The sequence below is a fragment of the Lontra canadensis genome, unplaced genomic scaffold, assembly GCF_010015895.1.
Source record: "Lontra canadensis isolate GAN:19392208 unplaced genomic scaffold, GSC_riverotter_1.0 scaffold97, whole genome shotgun sequence".
NCBI classification, from domain to species: domain Eukaryota; kingdom Metazoa; phylum Chordata; class Mammalia; order Carnivora; family Mustelidae; genus Lontra; species Lontra canadensis.
In genome coordinates this window covers 4,653,147-4,680,384 of record NW_022631091.1, presented here as the reverse complement: position 1 = coordinate 4,680,384, position 27,238 = coordinate 4,653,147, and the positions used below count along the sequence as shown (strand labels likewise).

The window sequence follows — 27,238 nt, the reverse complement described above, 5'->3', positions numbered from 1 at the left end:
ACCAAAGAGCTCGCGCAGGTGTCTGGGAGGGGCGGGCACTCAGCAAACCAGAAGCTGTTCTGCACTTGCAGGGGCCTGTAGGTGGCCTCATGGAGACCCTCCAGGCATGCCACCAAGTTTGGACGGGCCCCGAAGAGCCAAGAAGGTGGCGCGATCAGATTTGACCATTTGCGGAGATGCCTGGCTTCACCGAGGAACAGGAGAGGAGAGGAGCAGGGCTGAAGGCCGGGATACCCGAAACCGGGCAGGTTGCCGTGGCAGCAATCTGCAAAACACATTTTGTGGGAGAACTTGTGTGGGAATGTGCCAGGAGAATGGCCTTGAACAGGGCAAAGTCAGAGACTGTTCCTTGCCCCGGGAGGAGACCCTGTGCAGGGCAGGAGGCTATAGGATGAGAGTAGAGAGCCCGGGCAGGGGGGTGGGGGGGCGGTGTGAGTAACAGTCCCTGAGGAGCCCAGAGTTGGGGCTTGGCCTCTGCCAGTTCTGCTGTGATCATGGGCAAACGTGAGGGTCCCACAAAGAGGAGGTGCTCCCCACTCCGTAGCTCACCCACCCAGCGAGGACAGTCATACGGGGCCTCTGAAAGTGGCGGGGAAAAGAAAGGCAAAGGCAGCCACATTACTGACTAAAGGAAGACAGGGTGGCCCCGTGGATGCCTGACCACCGCCCGTGTCTACTACCAGGTCGCAGAGTTGAGTCCTGCGGGAGTCTGAGCCCCTGCTGTATACTGAGCACCTGCCAAGGACACCAAGCCCCAGGAGCTTTCAAGGCAGTGCACCATGCCCCCCACCCGTATCCCCACCTCCATCCAGAACCCTAGGGACAATGAAGGGGGAGCCCAAAAGGAACTGCGTGCAAGTGACAGACTCTGCTAAAGACAGTCACATGGGGACACCTTGGGGGCTCAGTCGGTGAGGCGTCTGCCTTCGGCTCAGGTCACGATCCCTGGGTTCTGAGACTGAGTCCCCCATCAGGCCGCTGGCTCAGCTGGGCACCTGCTTTTCCCTCTGTCCCTCCCCCTGCTTGTGCTCTTTCTCTCTCGGACAAACAAATAAATACAATCTTTTAAAAAAGAAAAAAAAAAAAAAGACAGTCACACAGCCAGGAGGTAGCAAAGCCCATATTTAAAGCCAGCTCTGAGAGATTTTAGAGCTTAGATTAATCCTACATGAATTCTGCACATAAATTTTCTGTAATTCTACATTCATCCTGTACATATCCAGCATGAACACTGCCCTTAAGGGCTGTTGTTTGGTTTTTGTTGTTGTTGTTGGTTTAACACATCACTTAAATTTGTTTACGTTTAAAATCATGTGATTTGAAATAAAAACAATATTAAAAAAGATATTTTGGAAAGTCTCACTCCTATCACTGCCACCTTCACCATTCCGATCTGTGCACACACATGTGCACACGCACACCCGTGCATATGCACGTGCTCGCACTCACTCACCTGTGCATTGTGCACACACACACTCACACAGAGTCGCACACAGCAAGCGAGAGAGAGAGCAAGCACCACTTCCATTCATTTCTTGGATAGCTTTACAGAGTTTCTTTATATAATAATGCAAATGTGATTACATATTATTTTTTTCTCTTTTCTTACACAAAATGTAGCATTCTACATTTGCTGCTCTTCATCCTGCTTTCTTTAAATAACAATAGGTTCTGGAGAACTTTCTAGACTAGTAAATATTCCATTCCACTGCTTGGCTGCACCCACCATTATTGGACTGAGTCCACCACTTAGGAGCAAGTGAACCAGGGCCCACTGGCGCCACTGAGATGGCTCTGAGCCGGGCCTCCTGCCTCAGCTTGCAGCCCAGGGAAATGCCCGGAGCCGTCAGCGGCATATCTGCGGCTCCAGCAGTCTCTCCAGGAAACCACTCAAGCCCTGGTCCAAATCAGAAAGGGTTGGGATGAACCCGGGGTGTGAGCACCACTAATATTAGCTCTAGCTAATTCTCCAATTTGCGTTTTCTTTCCCTTAACTTCCTTTTCCTTTCCTTTTTTTTTTTTTTTTTTAAGATTTCATTCATTCATTTGAGAGAGAGAGGGCACAAGCAGGGGGAGGGACAGAGAGAGAAGCAGGCTCCCCGCTGAGCAGAGAGCCCGATGCGGGGCTTAATCCCAGGACCCTGGGATCATGACCTGAGCCGATCATGACCGAAGGCAGAGGCTTAACCCACTGAGCCACCTTTTCAAAGGCTCATAAGGCAGTCTTTTTAGGTGTTTAAAGTGCATCCCTGGAGGAGGACACACAAGCTAGACACCATTCCTTGAAGTCCTGCCCCTGTGAGATGTGTATGCGCACTCGGGGCCCATCCTGTGTTTTCTGTGTCTTGGGTGAAGCTCAGCCTGGAGTGGCCACTGTGGGGTCCACGGGCCCAGCCACGGCGGGCGTTTAGGGCGGGAGCAGTGGAGGCAGGCATCCCGGCTCACATCCCAGCTTTGCCACTCACCAGCGATGCCCACGGCCAGCTCCTTGCCTCTGCGCAGCTCTGTTTTCTAGTCCCTATCTCTCGAGGATGCGGAACACTTAAATGAGTGAAGGTTTGGGAAACACTTCAGATCGTGTCTGGCAAAGACTAAGGAGCACGTAGTGTTTGTTGAAAACAGTAATAACTTTCTGGGAACTTACGGTCTGGATCTACGGCTGCACGCCTGGAGCGTGGGGCACGTAACCACACTTCCCAGGGAGATCGTAGGTGGCGTCCACAGGAGCAACACGGAAAAGATCAAGATCAAGTCTGATGCATTACGCAAATGTTAGTCTCTGCATTTTACTCTTATGGGAAGATCTGTGTTGAAGTCAGGCCTGGCCGTCACTGCCCATCTCCTGAACGTCAGTGCTGAGAAGCACACTTTGCTGACGGAAGCCATGGGAGAATCAACCTGGTCAGGCAATACAGTGTTTTGAGTTCGTCTCCTTGTATGGGATGACTGGCTAGAGCAGAAACCTTCTATCTCCTGAACGTCTCGATTTTGCGGTTCTTCTCGTATAAGAGTGAAATGCAAAGTCACGATCATTTACCTTTAAAGAAGCACTCAGGGTCCCTGCGTTCGGAACTTTGATTCCATATGAAGGCGTCTTCCAGGTATCGTGGATGCACAACTTCCACACTGAAAACATGCCTCCGGCACCCGGCACCCTGCTTCTGGGCAATGCTCAGGGAGCTGGGCGGGGCGGGGAGAGGCGCGGGAAAGCAACAGGATAGAAGGAGTATAGGCGGACACAGGGGCTGGGGATGCAGAAAGGAAGGGGGGACATTAGCCCTAGTCTGAGTTATTTTTGGTGTGCTAAAACTTTGAATAGGGAAAATTTTTTTAAAAAATTCAATTAAAAGAACCATTGTTTTAGTTCTTGTGTTATTCGTGTCCCTCTGCTTAACATCAAACTGTTTTACATTTCCCAAACCTTCCGGAGGCATAACAGCCTGTAATGGAGGTTATTCCACAAATACACGCCTTTCAGTCAGAGCCGATGTCCGTGATGAACTGCCGAGGTCCCCACGTGTGCAGGTGTTAATGCCCATTAAAACTGGCAAACGAGTCGATTATGTGCGGGCTTCTCTGTGGGCTCTCCTCCAGATTGCTAGCATCTACTGCACTCTCTAAGGGTTTTCTAAAAAGCACTTACAAAAAATGAAAAAAAAAAAAAAGAACAAAGACAAATATAGTTGATGATTTGATTGAAAAAAAAAACCCTGCTATTTCTCTTCCCACCAGAGGATTTCCAATATTACAGTCTTCTGTTCGAGAAGGTGCTATACTCTGCCTTCTTTACTTGAAATGCTGAATGTTACCACTGCCAAGAACTCAGTTCTCAGCCTCATGTTCGAAGCAAAGCCACTCAGCCTGACTCGGGCGGGGTGACCATGGGTCCTCCCCGAGCACCAGCCCAGGCCGCCTGCTCCTGAAGGCGAAGGGCCTCGAGCCACAGATACGGCCGCCACGATGAGAAGCAGGGCATCAAGAGCAGCAGCCCCGGAAGGAGAGTCACGCTCACGGGGAAATCAAATAAGGAAGTATTTGTTCATCGGGCACGGGCCCAGCTGGCCGAGAGTGCAAACACAGAATTTCACAGGATCCCAGAGAACTTGCCCATGAAAGGATCAGGAAAGATGCCCGGCACTGATTCACACGTGAGTGCATTCATGGGTGTGCCCGACGCAGTGCTAAAGACACAGCCGGCCCGTCCGTGCGTGTGAGCGTGTCCCTGCCCATTCAGAATGTGAGGAGGCAGCTCTTCTGAATTCTGCCTCTGTCCTTTCCAACCAGTCCCCTGCGGAGCCGCCATTAAAACTGAAGACTGGCCGCCTCTCCGCCTGTTCACAGAAACCGTTAGGCTCATAGATCACGCGTCCTCCTTTTCATATGATCCTCTTTTGTTTTTTTTTCTTAATGGCTTTTGATACAGGAAATCAAGTAGATCATGTTATAAATTCTGCTTTTACATTTTATATATCAAAACTGAAGAGTGTTCCCAAAGCACACTGTGCCCTTCAGGGGCTCTGCCCACGGAAGACATCGGAGAAGCGTTCTGCTAGCTTCAGCATCGTCCAAGACTGAGTTACTTGGTGTCCGGCTGACGCTCTGCTTTCTCCCCACCTGCCCAACCAGACCAGGCATCCTGGGTGCATCCTTTGTAGGAGCTCACTCATTCAGCAGAGGCAGCTGCTCCCTGAATGGCTAGGCCTGGTGAGAAAACAGTAGCATGGCGGAGAAGCTTTTTGGGCACTAATGTAACACATTATCTCCACAGAAAAGGCAGAGGTTGTCTGTCTCTGACCAGCGCTGATGATCAGGCAGGCCCTTCTTACTTAATTTCCAACTCAGTTAACGCTTGCTTCTGAGTTTCTCCTGGTTAGCTTGGGAATGATCCACTGAAACATAGCCTTGGAAGAAGACCGTGCGCACACTGTCATCTACCTCGAAGAAGGATCCTTTGACTCACCTGCAAGCGTAAGACATCATTTTGATCTGTTTTGCGGTACTTGTAGAATGTTCTCTTTTGGTGACATTTCCAAATTCTGAGTTAACAGGGGTCGGTGATTCCGTTGCTGCAAGATTTAAACAGAAGCAGGATTGTTTACTCGAGGCTCTCATGGGCTGACGCTTCAGGCTTCCAGACAATTAAACCTTTGCTGAAAGGGAGATGGACGGTTTTGAGAGTCTCAAAGGTGTTTGTGGATTTCAAAGAGCAAAGTCGTAGGGTTACGTAGGACACGGTCTCAGCCCATTTCTGGTACTGGTCAGTGCCTTTCGTCAAAAAAATAATTTCAAACCTTGTGGCTGCGTTCTTTGGAGTAAACAAAGTAGTTCTGTTCCTAGATGGCCACAGACTCAACTTCAAGGAGGTCAGGTTAACGTCTGATTTCCACAGTCACTTCATTGATTCAGCCGGTCCCACTGTTATTCCAACCTGAAAGGAGGTTAAAATGATCGAAAGCTATACAGAACTTCCGATGGAACGCTAACATCAAATAAGTTCTGCCAAAAATCTAACCTCAGTGGTTCATCACATTTGTTGACTCTGAATGTGGCCTCTGGAGACCATCATCACCACGATGCCCAGACATGGGTTTCTGAAGGTTCCTCTCACGCATCTACAAAACTCAGTACAGTAACACAGGCACGCCGGAGTGAGCAAGGTGCACCTGATTTGGAAACAGTAGAGGGTGTTGCCGGGACATGCTGTAACTCAGGAACGGTGACAATGACTTGCCCAGGAGGTGGCTGCTTCAGCATTGAATCTAGGAGAAGTCGTTAATTCATTCACTTCTTCTTGGAGCAAATATTTATTGACTGTGTGGTGTGCGGCGGGTGTGGGGCCCATCCATGTTGCGGGTACCTGCTCTTGGAACAATTATTTATCGAACACCCACATGTACCGGGTGGCCCTGTGCTCACACAGCTGGGGCACAGCTGTGAGCAAACCTCCCAGCCCCAGGGGACCCTCATGAGAGGGACTCAGTGAAGAATTAAGAAAGCATGGAATGTATCAGGAGACAAAGCAGGAGAGGGGATTTTTGGGAGTGTGGTGAGGGAGAGACTTGTCATTGTAAGTGTTGTGATCAGGGAAGGCCTCCTGGAGAAAGTGACCTTTGCGAACCATCTGAAGGAGGTGGAGAGCATGGATGTGTAGGCAAGGAGCATTCCAGATGGAGGGGACAGCAAGGGTGAGGGCCCCAGAGCCTCTGCCTGGACTCCTGGCTTGAGAGGCAACAAGGAAGCCAGTGTGGCTGGAACAGAATGGACAAGGGGAGATGCATGGGGTGAAGGAGGTTTGTGGAAAGGAGCAGAACCTTTAAAGAGCAGAAAAACAAAAAGCTGGACAGTAGATGACATTGAAGGACTCTGCTGTCAGTCCCCACTCTGTTCTGCCCCCACACAGCATCTTACTCCCTCAGACTCACCCGGCAGCCCAGGGTCCCTGCAAAGAGAGGGACGTGTTGGGTGTGTGCGGTCACATGATCAGGGAGGCCTGTGACCGACTGTGGAAGGTATACTATTTTAAAAATTATATTAAAAATGATGCTTAATCTCCAGCTATCTGGAATGCAAATCACCTCAAATTATTTAAGCAGGAGCTCAAATTAAGCATAGCTCAGATGAGCCCATCTGTCTTGCACACGTCCAGAACATGGGTGGACAGATGTGACTGGACAGCTGGTTTACTGGGGTCTTTGGAGAGTTGTGAGTGGCATGCCTGCCCACGTTTCTGGTTGCTCTTGAACAAGCCCTTGTCTGACTTTCCCCCTGGATACCAGTTGATGGGGCTGTTTCCTAGAAGTCTGGGTGGGTAATGCTCACCCAAAGGTCTTCAGTGTGGCAAAAGTCACGTTCTTTTGGACCAGGCTGCATCCTTCCACCTGCCGTTGGAGATCTGTGTCGGTGCTCTGACGCTCAGTCCCTCAGGACCTCTCTCTGTGTTACTGTCTACAGCTTCCGTCTTCCTGCCCACCCACCGGTCCATCCGTCAACACCTGTTGTGTGAATACACCCGCTGGGTGGGCGCGGCTCTGCGCCATGTCAGACACGACGTCCAGGCAGACCTGGTCTCTGCCCCGTGTGTTTGGGTGGTGGGTGAGGGATGAAGGGTGAGGCTGAAACAGACAAGTAGGCAGACAATTTTCACCCAAGTGCTACACCGCGGGAAAGGTAGGTGTCTGCGGGAACGCATGGGAGGCCCACCCGACCCAGGCCTGAAGTGTAGTTCCAGCTTTCTGGAAGCAAGGACACACCCACTGGCAGCCAGATTCCAGACCGAAGCTGTTGATCTTATTTCCAGGTGACGATAAACACGATAGTTAGATAAATGTGGCTATTTTCATCGGCTGGTGGCAAATAAGCAAGTCAAAAACCGGATCTAAGACAACTTAGAGCAGTTTCATCACGGCCACATGGGAAATAGATTTTCTGGAATTACACCCACTGTTCTCTGAGCTGTGAAACCTTCCTTTGATAATGAGAAATGATTTCAGAAAAATTGAACTCATTGCCATTAATGCGAAAGGACAGAGTGTCATCAAGTTGCTTTCAGACGTCAGTGACCTTCTCTACGCTTCTCATCCCCGTTAGCAGCTCTGTTGGGGCAGAACGCTCAGCGGTGGCCACGGCCTTTGTGAGACTGACCCGTTCTTCTACAGTCGTGACTGCAAAAGCCATGCCTTGTGTAAGGTGACACAGCCCAGAGCCGTCCTGGGTAAACACAGGTGCATTTCTGAACACGTGCTCAGAGATGCCGGATGCATCCTGGATGAACTCATTCTTCTTAGAAGGTGGGAGATCTAGAACTATAAAATAACTAGAGACTTCCTTATAGTTTTAAGGAAATAATATCAGTGTCCCTGGGGAGTTTGTTAAAAATGCACATCCTCAGCCCCACCCCGGGTTAAATCAGAAACTTCAAGGTGTGGTGATCTGTTTTTCTGAGATCCTCCAGATGATGCTGAGCCACTGTTTAAGGGAACACACACACACACACACACACACACACACAGATCTGTCCAGAGAAATCACTGATATTAGTATGGATGCCTAAAAAATATGATTTCGAAATTTTCTTTTAAAATTGTCTCTTTGTCTACATTCATATGGACCTAAGTGTTAGGAAACTGGCTTTGTGGTCCTTTGTATGTAGGAAATGTCTCTGTCCTCCATTCAGAAACTGATTTAATCACACAGATGCTGATTTAATCATCTGGACTCACGTGGACCTGTCCGAGGAGGTGCACTAGTGTCCCCGTGGTGCCCTGTCAATGCTGACGTTGTCACAGTAACGGCAGTCCGAAGGTGGTTGGCGCTCCCCTCACGTGGACAGTCCTGTATGTGTCCTGTGTGGGGCTTTCGTAGGCAAGGTACAAAGTAATCTGAGGGTCTTCAGAATTATAGGTTCCATGGTGTGCAAAGATATTAGCACCCTAAAAGATATAGGTCACCCTAAAAGATATAGGAGGAAATAGATTCTTTTAGGCACGAGGGAATGGGTATTTTTAGAAGGGAAGCATTTTGGGATATGTGTATTGCATAGTTGTAGAGCTTTCTCAGGGTTTCCATATTTTATCTAAAGATTGTCCACAGATTATGACTGAAGTTCAACATCAATTTATGTAAGCAAGACTCCATTTTTCCTTTTTATCTTATTGTTCTTGAATGGTATCTATCTCTAGGAAAGGCATCTCAAATTATAGCTGGAAGTTTGCCTTTGGAATGAGAGAGTATAATTTTTCATCTTTCTTGCTTGGTGGAGGCTGCTACAGCTGAACTGTGACCCCTTTGCTTTTTTGGCAGTAACTCACTTAAATTTTAGGACTTGCAAAATTTTATAGTAGGCATTAAATCTCACTTCACCGTGTTACTCCCAAAACCTTAGAGAAGAAATTTCATGATGGGCTTTTTTCATTTCTCCCAATTATATGTTATACTCCTTAAGAGAAAAACCAAATAACACAATCCATGATTGTTTTTGTTTACATCCCAGTACCAATGGTATATATAACAATACCCAACAGTGCCCGGTATAGGTACCCCAAAGCACCCAACAGTACCCACCATGGGTACCAAGTAGTAGTCAATAGTATCCACAATGAGTATCCAATAGTACTCAATACCCAACAGCACCCAAACGGTACCCAGAGTACCTACCATGGTGCCCAACATTACCCATGGGGCCATCGACTGAGACTACTCTAGAGTGCCAGAAAGAAACCTTTCTCTCTGCACCCTGAACTGGACCCATGAAATCCCGTGAGTCTGTGCCCTGAAAAGAAAGTGACGGTGGGCATGATTATGTATGAGGCTGAGCCATGTAAAAATGCTGCTTCTGTAGGTCAAAAACAATTGAACACGGGCAATTCTGTTGGACTAATGTCACTCCAAACATTTTCCCAAACTGTGAAATAGAATACCCTTAATCCTTAGGGAGACTAGGAAGGGTTTCCTGAGCGTTCAGTACTTGGACGGCTTTGGGAGCCCAGCCTTGGTCTATTCATGACATCTCTGGGGAATACTAGCGGGAGGAGGCCGGCTCTCAGCCCCACGAGGGTGGGTGGAGACAGAGAGCACAGAACCTGGACTTACCAGCCCAAATAGCCTCTCCTGTCCGTAGCTTTCTCTAGGCTGTGTAGGAAGTCTGATGAAAGGTTCTCTACAACTTTTCTGAATCAACTTTGATGGCCTCTTTTTTTTTTTTCTGCCAATACCTATGGCATAAAGAATGTTAAGGGGATGCCTGGGTGGCTCAGTCGGTGAAGCGTCTACCTTCGTCTCAGGTCATGAACCCAGAATCCTGGGATCCAGTCCCGCATCAGCTCCTTGTTCAGCGGGGAGCCTGCTTCTTTCTGCCTGCCGCTCCCCCTGCTTGTGCTCGCTCGCACTCTCTCTCTTTCAGTCTCTTTGAGAAATAAGTAAATAGAATCTTAAAAAAAAAAAAAGAACATTAAGGTTAGGATCAGATCATTCGGGCATAAACCAAGATTTATCTGCCTAAATTAGTTTTTAAATAGAGCTCAATGTCTGCCCCTGTGCTAGCATCCCCTCACCTGGCACGCATCCAGGTGTACTCACCTGGTGAGGTTGTTCCGAGGGTAACCCGATATGGCCCATGTGCCAGCCCCTCGCACTGGACACCCCAGAGGACTGTGGGCTCCTGTGGTGGGTGCTGCTGGGTGCTGCTGGGTATCACTATGTAGCCCTTGGGTCCTGGGCCGTAAACAAGCAGCCCCTCCCGTTAGCCACATGGACACTTACCTGAGCTGACCACAGGCTGCATCCTTCCTGTGTCGTTCACACATAACACAGGATTAAATACCTTTAGGAAAATGCAGGCTCTCCTGGGCGCAATTATTTTTTCCAGATAACCTCCCATTTTCTTTCATTTCCTAGTGCTCTCCTCAACATCAGAGAATCTAGAGAAGTCTGGCTGACTGCTTTAAACCTTTCTAGAAGAAAACAGACCAGATCCTTGTGGATGACAGTTGATCTGGTGGCTGTTGCTAGGATAGATTTCCAGCACGTGTTAAAAAGAACGTGCATGCTAATTTATCATTCAAAGGGATTTTTTCCCCCTCTTTTGGGAAGAGCTAATGCACAAAACCTGTTAGTACAAAGACAGACTGAGAGAGAGAAGCGGGTGTAGGTGGAGGAGGGTTGTGATGTGGCGCTGGGAGAGGGTTTCAGATGGAGGCTGCAGCCTGGCGGGCGGGGGCTGGGGCGGCTCAGAGCTCTGGGAGCAAGAGCCCCTGCTTCCGAGAGCCAAGGCGGGGTGGGGGGGGCAATTACGAATAACTTTATTCTGGAATCCAAATGAAATGGTGATGAGAATCGAGCTTTCTGATTTAAATTTTTTAAAATCCCTCCCAAGGTTATTGCTTCTTAAGAGATAAACGCGAATGCCTCCCCCACCCCCAGAAACACAGAAGAGAGGTCTGAACGCAGAGGTGTGGGGAGGGACTGTAGGCAAGAGCACCGGTCAGGTTCTGCAGGGCCGCAGAGCCAAAGAGGAGGCAGAGAGAGGCAGAGACAGAGGCTCCAAGTCTGCTGATTTAAACATGAATCTTTTCTAAGCGATGCCTTCCCGGCACCATCCAGACTAGGGACTGACCAGTCACGTGGGCGCGGCGGCCAGACCGCCACACAGAATGAACCATCACAGAAATGAAGAAGGAGGATACTTTAAGGAAGATTCTGTAGTTTTTCTTCGAGAATGGTTACGAGAATAATTCCATTTTGGGGGACGTGTTAGCGCCCCACCTGCCAAAGGAGGTGGCGCTGACGTGTCCTAGTCCCCTCCAGCGCTCCCTGAACCTCTTCGCCTCTAGGCTCCCCAGATGCTCCACCCCGACACCCAGGAAGGGAGGCACAAACGTGGCTCCTGACTTTGTGGGATCTCATAACACCCCAGCCTTAATTCTGGAGCCATTCAGGAAAAACACATAAACGTACAATGTAGATGGTTTATTTTGTTTTATTTTATTTTAAGATTTTATTTATTTATTTGACGCAGAGAGAGAGAGAGAGCACAAGCAGGGGGAGCAACAGGCAGAGGGAGACGCAGACACCCCTGCTCCGCAGGGAGTCCGATGCAGGACTTGATCCCAGGACCCCGGGATCATAACCTGAGCTGAAGAGAGACGCTTAATCGACTGAGCCTCCCAGGTGTCCCTATTTTATTTTCATGTTTTAAGATTTATTTGATTGAGAAACACAGAGAGAGAAAGAGAATGGGGGAGGGGGAGGGAGAGGAAGAGAGATAACCCCAAGCAGGTTTTGCTCAGAACATGGAGCCCAACATGGGGCTCAATCCCACGACCCTGAGATCATGACCAGAGCAGAAACCAAGAGTCGGTCACTCAACGGACAGCCACCCAGGTGTCCCTAGATGATTTTTTTTTTTTTAACTGAAGTCAGATCCTGTGAGTCCACCAACGTTTCCCCATTTCATGAAGAAGGGAAACCAAGTCCGTGGGCCAAACAGCTCGCACGAGCTAGTCTCCTTACCTGCCTGGCTCGGGGCCACTCCCAACCTCTCCCTTCTCATCGGCTCCAGGCCCCCTGGTCCTTGGTCTTCCTTGGGAAGCCTCACATGCCCCCTCGTGTGCCTTCACACAGGTTGTCCCTTCTGCTGGAGCCCCCTTCCCTCCCTACCCCCCACCCCCCCAGGCTCACACTCACCTGCCAGCTTGCCCGTGAGCCCCGCCCAGCCACGCTGCAGACCCACTGTTCTCTGCCGCCCGTCCAGGCACTTAGCACATCCACCACCTTCCATCACCGAACGCACAAGTGATGCCTCTCCGCCTGCGGGGGTCGGCGGGCCACTGCCCCTGAGTCCTCCCGCAGCCTGCTGGGTTTTCCTCACAGGCCTGACTGAGGTAAATCAGGGAAGAGAAGGGATTCCTTTTCAGTTTGCCAGTCTCCTCTGGGGGCGTCCACACGTGTGGGCACCCCTGAGAGTTTTGCACATCTGATTTAAAATTATCTTGTTTTGACTAAACATAGAATGCAGATCATCCAAGAAAACATTGAATTAAATATTTTAAAGGCTTCTTTTCTTTTTACAGCATATAGCATCTACTTAGAGAATAACATACTTTACTCTTACCAGATAAAAATAAGCCCTTGTTTTAGACCCACACGTGCATACAGGCATGCATATGGGAGTGTGAATGGCTTGCCAGTGTGCGGTTGTGTTTTACTTCTACTTTCTGAGGGTGAAATGGGAAGGTTGAGGGTTTACAAAAACAAGCAAACAAAGCAGACACTTAAATGTCAGGCTCTCACAAGCATGTAAAGAGCTGCTTCTTGGCAGAAGAACAAAAATTTAGCCATATTTTAAGGGCAGACACAGGAATAGAGAAAACCATTGATGTTCTAAAACCAAATTATTTGGGGCGCGCCTCGGTGGCTCAGTAGATTAAAGTTCTGACTCCAGTTTAGGTTATGATCATGGGACCCCGGGACCCTGAGATCAAGCCCCATGGGGAGTGGGGTTCCCTGCTCAGTGGGGTTCCCTGCTCAGTGGGGTTCCCTGCTCAGTGGGGAGCCTACTTCTTCCTCTCCTTGCTCTGTCTGTCTCTCTCTCAAACACATAAAATCTTAAAAAAAATTTTTTTTGATGTCTTCACTGTATTCTCATCATTGAGGTGACTCATTCTAAAAGCTCAACCTTAACAATTTTTATCCTTTTTCCTAAAAGGGAAGATCCTGGTGGTGGCAGGTTGGGGCATGCCATGGGCATCAGGATAGAGGAGGAGGACCTCCCGGAGGAGAGCGACGTCTACAAGTGATCACGGAAGAGGCAGTCAGGATGGAGCCGGCTTTTTGTAGCTTTGAGAATCGGGATGGGAGACACCCACAAAACACATGAAAAACCACCAGCTGAACGTTAGTGTCCCATTGTTCACAGCTGGGAGGCTACGCTCTGCTCTGTGGTCTTGTTTGGAAGAGTAACCTCTTGGATGCTTTGACTGCTAGTGGCATCTTTCCTTTGGTGACAGGGCAGCTTTACTTTGGCCTCAAGAACCATCAGTTAGGTTAAGAGCTCATCATCCAAAACACAGAGCCCTGTTAGTCGTCCATCAGACATCCCCTAATACAAATTGCAAGTCCCAGTCACAGGGCGCTGGCTCTGGGCCAGACATTGGTCTAGTGGTTTCCAAGCATTTTCTCTCTGAATCCGTACATGTCTAAAGTGACTCGCCCGGGGTCTCTGAGGGTGTGGCAGATCTAGGACTCAAAACCAAGAGAACAATTTCTTTTCCAAGTAATGTTTTAATCTATCGAGTGCTGACAACATGGCAGGCCCCGTTCTAGGCATGTTTATACAAAGAAACTTCTTTCATTCTCATGGCAACACTAGGAGATGGGTATTGTCACTGTTCCCACTTTAAAGATGGAAAATGAAGCCCAGAGGAGTTCTGTGTGTTCTGCAGAGACACTGAGCTGGAAGGAGGTAAAAATAAGAGGTGAACCTGGGCAGTGCCTCCAGAGGAAAGACCCAAGGTGCCTTCTGCGTGAGTCTGCCACACTCAAATGGACACAAAGAACACTTGAATAAAGTCTAAAAATAGAGGTTTACAGGCCATACTCTTCAACAATAATCCAAAATGAAATAAAACAAAATCAAAATGTAGCTGAAAATACTCTTTACTATGTGGAAATTAATAATCAGGCTTCTGTGTCATGTGTGCATCGGGAGGATATTAAAACTGAAATTAAGAACCATTCAGAAACACATGAAAGGGGGAATATTTTAAATTGAAGACTATGGGATCTTTAAACGTTCAAGTCAGGGAAAATGTGTGAACAGAAATGCCTTTGAGATGAAAGAAGAAAGGCTAGAAATGAAGGAACCAAGTACACATCATAATTAGGAAACAAAAGATGAAAAGTGCAAAAAGAGAATCATAAACAACTGAAACTGATACATAAAATAAGAGAATCTGAAGGCAAATCTGTGAAACCAGGAGTGGAGGCCTGAGCTGTGGGTGGAGGTTCCCAGGGTGTGTCTGGCCACCCCGGAGCAGGCACTCCTACTGTCTGGGGACCCAGCTTTTAACCCTCATCTTTCCAAAGCCAACGAGAAGCTACATTGATCAAATACATACATCAGTATGGACAGTTAGGTAAATAATATTCAACGCTACGTTTTTCTTATTTTTGGGATAGAACTTTCTCATCAAGGTGGAGTTACAGACCCTGACATGTGGTGCTGACTTTTGTCTGTCCACTTCAGCGTAAGTGGGCGGGCGGAGTTTGCACACTCAGCAAGTGGGCAGGTGGAGTTTGCACACTCAGCAAGGGGGCGGGCGGAGTTTGCACGCTCACACAGAACTCGGGGATGCTCACTTGTCCTGGCCAGTGCCCTTTTCTGCTCCTTCAATCTTGTCTCTCTGTTGAAGAACTCAAATTTTCACTAATTATATTTTCTTCAGAGCTATGCGGTACCTAGTGACTGCTTCGTCAACAAATAAACGATGATTTCATCCCCTTTAAATTGTCAGCCCTTCTGAACTCCTGTTTCGCCATGGATACAGCCCACTGCTTCTGGAAGCAGGCTTCCACGATGGCAACATAACTGCCTCCATTTAGTGCGGGCTCTTGTTTAAAGCCGTTCACAAGAGTTTTGGACTCTTCCGTTGTTACCAAACTTTTAATTTGTATTTTGTGACTGTGATTCTACACTTTTACTCTACCCTGAAGTTTAACCCCCACCAGCTAGAGTCCACAAACCATCCCCTCGTCCTGTCTGTACTACCACATTAATGCTATCACAGTGCCAAAGAATCGTCATTGTAATTTTTCTATCCTGTAGTGTCTTCACATAAAATGTGAATTTTAAAGAAATAAGAGATGTGAAAAATTCTTTTAAAAATTCACTAATTGTATTTTCTTCAGAGTGACACGGTGCTTGGAGACTCTTGTCTTCTGGGAGGGCTCAGGTAGAAATGACAGTTGTGGGACACGTTAACGGGTTAGTTTTAGGATCGATTGCTAGAAGGAGGGTGGACCCACTGATGTCACCTTATTTTAATCCATCCTAAAGGGTGGGGGATGTACTTTTTTATATGCAATAAGAATTCACATCTGCAGCGGGCCGCAGCAATTTGCCAGTTCTATTAGAGCTTGGTCGAGCTGGAGGCACTGCTTTATACCACTGACCAGTTTTACACATGTGAGGTGGGCATCCCTTGATGCAGTCAGTGAGTTTTCTGATAGACTTTGTGGAAATCTTTTTTTTTTTTTTTAACTAGAAGCCATTTCTAAATGCACAATTCAAAGGGATATTTTAGTGATCTCCTTTATTAATCTCCCTCTTGAAAACATATTTGTACTAGACTCGTTGAAATCAGAGTTCAAACAATAAAACCAGGCTTCACCTGTATTTCATAGCTACTTAAGAAATAGAATTTGGCAGAAAACAGATGGATAGGCTTTCATAGTATATATACTAACCCAGCTATAAACTAGAGTGATTTAATATGCAGGCTTGCTTTTATATGGGAAGAGGATTTTTATTGAGCCCTGTTTCAAATCATCTCACTTTAATAAGCAGAAATCTGGAAACACGGAATATTAGCATCTTGCCGTAGACAATAAAGCACACAGTATATAACCGAAGGGGACATCAGGAGCTCTAATTTGCCTGCTGTAGCTGCTTTTCATCAGGTTTATGCCACGTGTGCAAAATCTACAAAATGGGCCTAAATCCTTGTCATAAAAGGTACATCTGAGGGCTGTTATGGGAGGAAATTAATGGAGTCTTTGGAGCACAGTCATGATGGACACATGCATAGAGAGATACACAAAATAGCCAACGTGAAGGTGGCAGAACGAGCAATTTATTTCCTCTTCCTGGGTTGACTTAGCTCCCAAGTGGCTGTGTAATGGCGCGTGCACTCAGTGCTCGAGGCTAAGTGGCCAGATTACCTGGGCTGTATTTACGCTCATCAGGGGTTGGAGGACTCTGTGATCACTTGTGGGCTACTGTGTTCAGTGCATCCAAAAAACCAGAATTACCAAGTTTACGAGTCCGGGGGGGCGGGTGTTGGGGAGAGGATTAGGACAATTTAATCAAGGTCGTTAAAAACAGAAGAGTGTTTCCCTCTTGCCTGTCCCTGGATGACATTCACAAAAGCAAGTAGACTCTGGGAATTTATCCCAAGGATCCTTTACTCTTCATTCTTCCAAAATAGTGAACTTCTTGCCCAGAAAGTGTGAGTTCTCGTTGACATATGGAAATGGATGAAATTCATCCCTCCCCAGTGCAGCCTGTTCTTAAAGGTGAATCAGATAACTAGGCCACGGGTACCTACAGCAACATTCCTTCGGGGGCCAGGAGCTCCTGAGAAGGCAGTGGGATGTGATCAATAACCCCTTGCGGCCATGGCCGTACGATACCGTGATAGATGCCATGATAACACGATCACACAGTCCACTCTCCTCCTATGTTCAGACTCTATCGTAATCCATCTAAAGGTCCCCCATGTCACCGTCACTTGTCATTCTGTTTGAACACATGTATTCCCATTCTTGCTCCTTACCTGAAGCGTGTGTGATGCTGGCATTTGGGGCTGTTCTGAGGTCCCAGGGAAGAATCAGCCTTCTCTGCTGCCTCTAACCTGAGCAGCTTCCCATAAACAAGCCTCTGCCTCTGGGTGACTCCAGGAAGGAGGAAAAGAACTTCATAGGAACTACTCACACTTAAATTCAGTTGATTATGTCAGGAACTGTCAACTCTATGAGATTATCCCATAAAACCACAGTCATCTGTAACTTGGTTTTAATTGTTCAATCCCATTTTTTAAATTTTTAACCAATGGGGAGAATCTTTCAGAATGCACATGTTAATGTTTCTAAACTTTTCCCTTCTGTATCTCACTCAACTGCATTTTCTGTTGGCCATTTTAGGACAATGGTTCGGGGTGTGTCCATATGTACAGCACAAGACACACAGCCTCAGATCAGGACACGCACTCTGGGACCAGAGGCCCTCCCTCAGACCCTTTGGAAGGACAGGATGGTCACAATCTGCAGAGAACTCCCGAATAACTTGTCCATCTGCAGCTTTTTCTCTCTGAGTCCACACAAGCTACCCAACCATCCATGTGTGGCAGGATTACTTTCCCTGGCCCCCTGCCAGGTGGCCCACTTGAGCAAATGCGGCCTCTAGATGCTCCCTTCCCACTCTGTTCAACCACAAGCATCCAGACTCGGGCTTGGCCAGCTGAGTTCTTTCACAAATTACCAACAAACTCTCTAATGCTACTTACCCTTGCTGTGTTCTTCTGCGAAGTCGGCATTTGCCTGCTTTGCCATGGTCATGTCCCTCCGCCCAAGGCTGTCAGGGCATAGCAGACGATCATCTCAGAAGTAGAATGTAAAATGGAGAACTGTGGTGGATATTTCACATCAGGAGGATTTATGTTTGGCCTTTTGGTGTATTTTTTCAACCTGGGTTGATATGCTAAGTCATTGAGTTTTTTATTACAGATAGCCATGATGATGAGCTATTTGAGAGGGGTAAATGTCCTAATGTAGGATTATTCTGAACATCAGTAGTCATAATAATGCAGGATAATATGCCAAAAGAGCAAGAATCCTGGTTAGAGATTTCTGGAACTGTCCGGTGGGAATTTCTACCAGAATGCAGTGCTAGAGGGGAGAAGAAGAGCGGTAAACTTTCATGCACAGCCCTGGGTTGCAATAAGGTGACGGGAGACCTGCAGCCAGTGAATAGACAGCTTTGAATTCAGGCCACCTCGGGCTTCGCTTGGCCCTCTGCTCACTGGCCATTCTGTTTGAAACAGTGAAGCCGTATCAGATGACTGCTTCGTGTTGGGGGCCGCTGCCGGGAAAGGACACCCCCCTCTTTTGACTGTACCTTTGTTGTTGACTACAATATTAATCAGTGTGACACACGAACACGAAGTTATTAATCCCCAATTTCAGAACCAAAGGAAATGAATGTATCCAGAGAGTACGAAAGATGCATTTTCTCAGCTTCTTTCTTCAGGTTCCCATCTGATAGATGCTGGCAAATTGCTCTGGCTTCCCGTCAAGTCATGTAGATAAGACATGCAGCTGAAAACCAACGCTGCTTGTCTTCTGGCTTCTAAGGTTATTTTTATTTTTTTCACAAGGGTCCATTTCAAAAGATCTACGAGATGGAGTTCTAGGTACAGCTCCCATGTGAAATGATGCTTTTATAGATACTGGACATGCATGACCAGCAAGATGGGCTAACTGTGTAGACAAGGGCCTTTGTCAACCTAAATCCTTGGAAGGGTAGCCTGGGAACCGTGTGTCTAACATCATCGTGTAATGCAGCAGCCCGAGGCGCTTGACCACTGCGTGAAACTCTCTCCTTCTCCTTCTCCTTGAGCATTTACTAAGAGAAGCTCAGGGAGAAACTGGTTTTTATAAGTCAAGGCCTGACGTCAGAACAGTTCACCTGTGTGTATGAACTTGGCCTCCCGTGCATGCCCTTAAATGCCCTTCCAGTCCTGGTCTAGACTGGAACACAACTCGGAGTGGCCTTCTGTGCCCTAGGCCATGCCTGGCTTCTTTTATTAATTAATCAATTAATTAATTAAATTTTAATTAATTAATTTTTTGAGGTGAATGGAAAGGAAGACATTCTCTGGAGTCAATGAGCCATTGTGGTCCTCATTTTTGAGACAAATCTGTAAGAGCCAATGATTTTTCTCTCTCTCATCATTGTATCAGACTCCTGAATAAATATCAAGGCTCCTTATAAAAATGTGGATAATAAAATAAAATAATGTTTACAGGAAAAGGATTCCTGAGCCATAGATGACGATGTGCTTCTTTTGAACAAACTTGACAAGCCACACAATAATTTGTGTTGGCACTAAGGGACTCATCATGGTGGGACAGACTCAGTAGGAATTTGGGGGACCTTTCATGAAACTCCATGCTCCTTTGTACCCAAGGGGTTCCTATACTTCCTAGGCCATATCATCTGGAGGAACTTAAGCTGTTCCCTGGTGTACCCTTTTTATCCTGAATGCCTCCTTAGTCACTTTCTACTTAAATGCTCTAATTGGGCTGTGGGTCTCTTAAAGTATTTCTTTCTTTTAGGATATATATAATATATATACACACACATATGTATGTATATATATAATGAATTCTCTCAGACTATTTCTATTGGACTCTTAAAACACAGTCTCAAATATAATTGATTATCTCTGCCCTATAAACGTTTGGTAAGAGTGCTGATTATTTAAACAACACTGGGTATTATTTCAACACAAGACGGTTATACTCTGATTTGTATGTTTTTGAGAAATGAAAGGCATTTCAATATTCTATGAATCACAGTGGGTCTCTAAAGTGATTTGCTGTTTTTGTAATGACACCATCTTCAGAATCCAGTTCTGAGTCGTAACACGACAGTGTTATATAAGAATTAACGCTCATGTGCTTATCTCAAGAACTTAATATTGATTATGTAACCACAGCGGTACTTTCTAACACCAGTATCCTCAAGGCTAGTTGTTTATTAGACATTAAACCGAGCTTCTTTTTAGGAGGGAATTAAATGTTTTGCTTTCAATTAATGAAAATTCCCACTTGAATCTTATTATTTATCTAGCAGCACACTGACTCCCCTTTTCAGAAGGTGTGGGTACTTAAGAAGACTTATTTGGAATATTAATGTTTTAATAATCTGCCTATTATCAGAAATGTTCTCATTGAAAATTAAACACTATTTTGATCTTTTTGAATGAAAAATAATATACTGATTTTTATTTGTTTTACAACATAAAACAATAAAAAAGCATAGTTTTATAGTTAATTGATTTGAAGTCATAAAAATAATATAGTCTGAAGATCTAGGAATATTAAGGGTAGCTGAAGAAATTGAGTTTTTTTAAATCATATTAATCTTTTTCAAGACTGTGCCATATAGCATATTGACTTTATAATAATGTTTTCATACTAAATTTTAACGACCTTTGTTTTTTAGGCTTGACTACAACAATACTGTAGGAATGAATGCGTCCCTCATTTTAGTCAATATTTATTGACATCAACACAAATAGAAATTTGTAAGCAGTGGGCATGCAGGCGACAGGTAGGGAAGCAGTTATCGAATGCCTAGTGTATGCTGGCCTTTATTAAAGATTTTAAGTGGTAAGAGTAACAGGACCCTGATACCAAGCTGTTTAAAATGGATCTGTCAACACAAATTATACCTGCATTCCATTTCGCCAGAGATTTGATACAAAATATCCATATGTGCAGGTTAAAACCCATCAGTTTCAGGAGTCTAGACACCAAGGCTATGATGGGCAAGGGGAAAGAAAAACTGAAGGAGGCTTCCTGGAATGACAAACTTAGAGCCAGGAGGGAGGGATTTGGGGGCTTAGGATGCTGTGAGTCAATGCTCAACCCCTGAGTCCATTTTCAGCATGCCAGATAATCACTAATAAATTATTTCATTAGAATGCAGAGGGTCTCTGTGATACGATATCTGATGCCTGAGTGACATATAAATTGATAATTTACTAGCAATCAACTGAAAACCGGCATGCAAAATGCTCAGATTTCTATGAAGCTTGGAGCAAGACCCACTTGCTTATGAATTATTTTACTCAGATAACTGCGGATTTCAAAACCGCAGAAATTTTCAAAGTCAGAAAATTCAAAACCAAGGGAGGACAATGTGTCTCTTTAATAGACTTTACCTGTATAAGTAGATGAGTTTAACATTTAATCAACCCTTGTTTCCTATCTTTATGAAGAAAGGTTACTAGTATTTGAAAGGAGAAAACAGCTTATCAATAAAATCAGTTAAGACACAGGCCTGCATGTTGGCCAAAATTATATAAAATTTAACCATACTTATTGTAAACTTAACTTTGGGCTATTAAAAGGGGTGGATGTTTAAAGTATTATAAAGAAATTTCATAAATGTATGAGGAAATCATTTAAAAATCATCTGAGACTCTACCTTGACCCATGTTTTCAAATGCTTTTAAGAACAAATAATTCAGATGAGAGTAGAATCAGGCAGTGGTGAAGCACAAGTTTTCATTACCCAGATAAACCTTCCTGATCATTTTTTGGGGGGGAAGGCAGAGACAAATGCTTTTATACGTAACTTTGATCATCATCATTGGCTGCTTTGCTAGTGTTCACTGGCCTCTTAACATGATTTTAGTTTTTATTCTTTCTAGCAGGTGGGCGTTTTTTTCAGTGGAGACCGAGGAAAATCGTTTATTTCACAAAGAGCACTGTAATGGTGTCAGTTCCTGCCGGGGCTCATCCCATGCTCCTGGAGTTACAACTAATACTTACAGCTGTGTGTAAACTCTGCCGCGGTCTGATAACCTGACGCGTAGCTACAGGGCAAACTTTATGGGCGCGACCAGAAAGCCATGCTTACTGAATTATGGGCCAATGTGTTTATTCATAAAAGGTTTGGAGTAACAAACGTTTAGTGACAATCTTCCCCTCTTGTGATATGTCATTAGAGAAGCTCAAAGGGAAGGAAAAGAAGCCACAAGAGGCACATCCTGCCGGTGTTGCAACACCTGAACACAGGGGTGAGTGACGGAGCCTCTACAACCCTGTGTTTGTAATTTAAATCTTTGACTAAACAGTATTTCATCCAGAAAGGAAAAGTGGCCGGGAGCCCACTACACTGATGTTAGCAGAGCTGAACTCCGGGAGTCACCGAACCAATGTAATCGATAATCAGTAAACACCTCCGCGACGTGCTCCTTTTCCGTTGTCATGCTTTGTCGTTTTTAATTTGTCCAGGGAACCTGTGCCTTCCAGCCAGCGTTTGAAGAAAAGAAGGACGAAAAACTAGAAAGAAGTTTTATTCCAGAAAAGTTAGAATCTAAAGTTTGCCTCTGATATAACCAAGACTCAGAGAACAAATGTTTGACGGTTCCCGCGCCGCTCTCCGCGCTTATACGGAGATTTACATTCGAATTGCATGTACATTTTCTTGTAACCGGAAAGCCACTTTAATCTTTCCAAAAGGCAACAAAGGAAACGTAAACGACAAGGAGAAGCCTTTTGCGTGTGAAGGAATGAACCGCAAGCTCTCCGAGGAGAAGCATGTGCTCTCCAGCCCCTGGGCAGCCCCCCTTCCCCCCAGACCCTCCCCGCGCCGCCAGGTCCGCAGCCCGCGGGGCAAACTCCCGACGCCCGGAGAGGTACCCAACGAGCCAGTCTGCGCCTCTCAGGCACGTCGCCCGGGAGGCTGATCGTTCTAGTTTCTCCTTCGTCGAAAAACTGCAAAGGCAACAGCAAAATACCCACTTTGTAAGGTAAGGGTCACCAGAATCTTTTTCCTGTTTCTCAAATTTAGGGATTACGACCTAGTGACAGCCAGGGCTGGCGCCCGTTACACGCGACGCTCGGAGTGCGCCCCGCAATTGCAGAAACGCCTTCAGCCTTTACTGGGAGAAGGGGAGTCGCACCAAGTCCCAGGCTCCCCACTTGCCCAGTTTGGTGCAGATACAAATGTGCTCTTCCCCACTATAGACTGTTTAGACGGGAGTGGGGAAAAACAGAGACTAGGGGAGAATCTGGAGCACACTTCAAAATAAAAACACTTGAGGACTGGACGGACAGCCGTGGAAAACGAGAATTGGCCCCGGGGCCGGGCGCACCCCTGGCCCCCGACCCTGTGTCAGCCAAGCGGCTGCACCGCCACGCGCGCCTCGCGCCCAGGTGGCCGCCTTGCCCTTTGTGGAAGCTGGCCTTCGGTGCGCGTGCTCCAGTCCTGGGAAGGTGACCGAGTCGAGGGGGTCTGGACAGCTCGTCCCACCGCGCAGACCCCGAGTGCGGGGAGGACTCCGCGCAGCCGGCCGGCTGGGACGCAAGCATCCGCGCATCTGTGCGCTCTGGCGCTTCAACTTCCCAAACTTCGAGCGGCTCGGTGTTCCGAGCGCCCATTGGGCGGCACATTTCCCTTCAGTTCAGTAGCAACTGTTTGGAATCGGGGCTGGGAAGGAGGGGGGCATGGAAGCGGAGGGTGTTGTCCCAAAAAGCCGCAGGTGAAGAGGTGGTACTTAGAACTTTGGGGAGATGATCTCGCAGTTTTTCTTTTTTGAGCCATAGTTGCCTTTTCCATTCTTACCGGGGCAAACTGGGCGGCGCGCACGAAGTTCGTTTTAAAGTGTGTTTTGCAAAGGGAGTCCTGGGGGATGAAAAGGCTTTCTTAGTCTTAGTTTATTGGAAACACTGTGCGTCGATTTAAACTCCAACCAAACTGTCCGAGTTTGAACTCCTCTCCCGGGAGCTCCGAGCACAGCTCGGTTGGAGCTGCTGCCCAGCCACCGGGAGGGTTCCCTGGCTCGGGCAAGGGACAGGCCAACGTGGCTAGCCCAGCGGCGCACAGCTGGAGCAGCTGCTGGGCGGCGAATTTAGAATCCGGAACACCAGACCCAGATGTGGCGACGCCCCGCAGAGACGCAGGAGCTCCCCTGCCCCCCACCCCATCCCGGTGGCTCGGGCGCCCAGCGTCCACAGAGGGCCGCGGAGCGCGGGGGCCTGGCTCCCGGGGGCCGGGAAGCGGCGGGGCGCGCTACGTGGGGGAGGGCGGCGGCGGCGTGGGGAGCGCCCGCTCCGCCAGTGGGCGTCTTCTGCAGCCGCCGCCGCCACCTCCTCCACGGGCAGCGACACTGCGGCGCTTTTCTCCGCTGCTTTCGAGCAGTCGCCGAGGCTCAGCCGCCGGAGCGCGCACAAACCACGCCACGCTCGCCGGCAGCGTCTCCGCAGCCCCTCGCCCGGGCCGGCAGCACGCCGATTGTGCGCGCCAGCCGGCAGACAGGCGCCGCCGCGGGGGACTCGCGCCCGGCCCCAGGTCCTCCCGCACCCAGAGCGGGACGCGATGTGAAGACTGGGCCGGGAGGGGCGCGGAGGACCGGAGAGGAGGACCAGAGCGGCGCTCGGGCCGATCGGCCGCGGGAGGCAGGTCCTGCGGGGGCGGAGCCCGCCGAGTCCCGGCCCGCGGCGCGCCCCTCCCGCCGGCGGCCTGCCCCACCGCGGCCCGGGGAGGAGGGCCATGGCCAGCCCTGTAGAGCCGCTCGCTCCCCGCCCCCACGCCCCCCTGCCAGCGGCCGGGGACGAGCCCGGATCCGGCCCCGGCAAACTCCGCCCGGAGCCCTGGCGCGGCGTTGCCGGCGGGGGGAGCGTGGTGGGCCCGGGTCGGGCCCCGGAGCCGCCCGGCGAAGGCCGGGCCGAGCGCGCCGCGCCCCCGCGCCCGCCCCCCTCCTCCGCAGGCCGCGCCAGCCCCGCGGGGGGCCCGGGCGCCCTGTGTTCGCGCGGCAGCGGCGGCTGGGGCTCTGCCCGCGCTCCCTTCGCGCTCGCCCTCTCCTCCCCTGTCCCCTCCTCCTCTCCATCTTCCTTTTACTTCTGGCCGCCGCCCCCCCCGCCCCCTCCTTCTCTTCTCCCCTCCTCGTCTGCCTTTCACCTCCCCGTGCGTCTCCCAGGAAGGGAGGGCGCAGCGGCGGCGGCGGCGGCTCGAGGAGGAGGAGGCGGCGGCGATGCTGGCGGCGGCGGCGGAGGAGGAGGACAAGAGGCAGCTCCCCTGAGCGTCCCTCCCAGCAGTAGTCCCCGCGGCGGCGGTGGCAGCGGCGGCGGGCGGCGGCGGCTCTTCCTCTGCTCCGCGCTCCAGGGTTTGCTGCTCCCAGCCCGCGCCGGGCTCCGGCTCCCGCTCGGCCCGGCCGCCCGCCGCGCGGGCTCCCCCGGCTTCCCGGGTGCCGGCGGGGGCTGCCCCGGCCCCAGCCCAGGCGGCGGCGGCCGAACTCCGCGGCGGCCCGGAGGCGCCGGCTTCGCCTTCGCCGCCGCGTCCCCCCTGCTCTTCGGCTCCGACATGGAAGATGGACCTTCTAATAACGCGAGCTGCTTCCGAAGGTTGACGGAGTGTTTCCTGAGCCCCAGTAAGTGCCGGGCTCCTCATTCCCCGCGGTCGGGGGCGCGCAGGGGGCTGTGTCCGGGGCCTTTGGTGCCCAGTGGGCTTCACGGAAGGACGGGAAGCTCGAGGCACCCTGGTGGCGCGCGGGAGCGTCCGCCGGCTCCGGGACACCGGGGTTTCCTAGGCTCCGCGTGCGTGCGGGGGGAAGGGCGACCCGGGAGGGCGGCGGGCGCCGCGCGGTGAGAACGGGACCCGCTGCCCGCCTTGGGTCCCCTGGTGCTGCTTGTGGCCACGCTTTCCCGGCCCGTTGGTGCAGTCTCTACCCTGATCCCTTACGCCAGGCTCCGCTCACCTTAGCCTGGGGCCAGTGAGGCTGGAAGACACGCTCAGCCTTCCACTTGGGGGTCCCTCCCGCTGGGGTCCCCTGGCCGGGAGAGGGCAGGCCAGGACACCGGAGCTCCGCGCTCCCAAAGGTGAAGGCGGTTCCCCGGGTTCGGTGTCGGTGCCCGGGTCGCTTTCCCCCCACCCCCGCTGCAGTGACCCTGTTCCGGAGCGTGGACTCGCGGAGTGAAACGGGTGTACCTTCACTGTCCACTTACTCCTGATCCCGAGGTTTTAGCTGGTGCCTGGGCTGGTAAATGGAGGGACAATGGGGCGTTAGGGTGGAGGAGGAAGGCGTCGCGGGTTCGGACCCCTGGGCCGCCTAAGGCCGCCCCGCCTCCCCAGCCCCGAGTGCGGGGCTGAGAGCTCGCTGGAGCAGGGGTGGTGGAAGGCGTGTCGCGGGGGAGGGGGGGCAAGGCTGAGCAGAATAGTCAAGACAGAGGTTTGCTGGAAGGCAGGAGGCGGGAGATGTTAAGGCAAGAGGCGCCCGGTGCGCAGGATAGGGGATCGCCGTTGTTGTGGATGGAGGGCGAGCCAGGTGAGGACGGGAGACCCGGGGCTGGGGGTGGGGGGTGGCGAAAGCACGGGGCACGGGGTGACTCCGGCGCCAGCTGGATTGGGCACGGTTCTTCCAGGCCCGAAACGTGGAGCCCGGGCGCCACCGTCCACCGCGTGCGCACCCGAGCCTTTGTCTGCTGCTCGCTAGGGAACCGCGTTTCCGCGGCGCCTTCTCCCGGCAGACTCTCCGGGGTCGCGTTTTGGCTTCCTGCTCCCATCCGCCGCTCACGCCCCAGCCCTGGCCAGTCTTCACCTCTGGGCTCTTGGGGTCCAGCCCTCCCTCGCTGCTGGTACTTGTCTGGCACACTGCCCGCCCGAGGCACCGCTGGGGTGCAGCCCCTGGGCCTGCGAGCGTGTCCTGCGCGGGCCCTAGAGCCCCAGGGATCCCGCCTCCGGGGTGCGGGGATCCGCCGGGACCGCGTGGCCCAGCGGCCTTTTGCACCGCGCGCACTCAGGCTGCCAGCAGCTGATTCTGCGTACTTGCCCGTGGACCTGATAGGACCGCTAGGCGTGGTCCCCGGACCCCCTCCCCGACCCCTCCATGCTGGAGTCTCCCCTAGTCAGACATAGCTTCCAGTTATCTGCTTCCTCAGGCCCCCACCTGCCGGTGTTGGTTGATTTTTAGTTGCTACATTTGGGGAGGGATGTGGTCTGGGCACGGAGGACCCCGCGCCTGCTGCCCTTAGATGTGGACATTTTTACTTACTGAAAGGGGCACAGATTTGCCAGTAATTGAAGGTGGGGGGAGAGCATGGAGCTCCCCCACGAGTTCTGAAGTGTATTGGTTAAGTCTTGGGCCTAGAACTGGGGTCCCTGTCTGTCCCCTTCCACGTGCATTTGTGCATTCCAAATAAACGTCTCTGTTTCACTTTTGGCGGTTGGGCTGTG

The 27,238-nt window shown here is 49.9% G+C and overlaps 1 protein-coding gene across 4 annotated transcripts in view; it reads left to right on the top strand.

The window, feature by feature from the left end:
- Nucleotides 1–27,238, top strand: part of PDE10A (phosphodiesterase 10A) — a 569,965-nt gene that overhangs the window by 247,277 nt on the left and 295,450 nt on the right. Inside the window, exon 1 of one of the 4 annotated variants that reach the window (XM_032837203.1) lies at nucleotides 25,319–25,436. The exons of 2 other annotated variants lie outside the window; for them this stretch is intronic. In XM_032837203.1, the coding sequence (XP_032693094.1) occupies nucleotides 25,370–25,436 (67 nt within the window). In that variant the 5' untranslated portion in view covers nucleotides 25,319–25,369. Of the gene's footprint in view, nucleotides 1–25,318; nucleotides 25,437–26,267; nucleotides 26,331–27,238 lie in introns of those variants that run through there. One more of the 4 variants, XM_032837205.1, reaches the window with a different exon arrangement.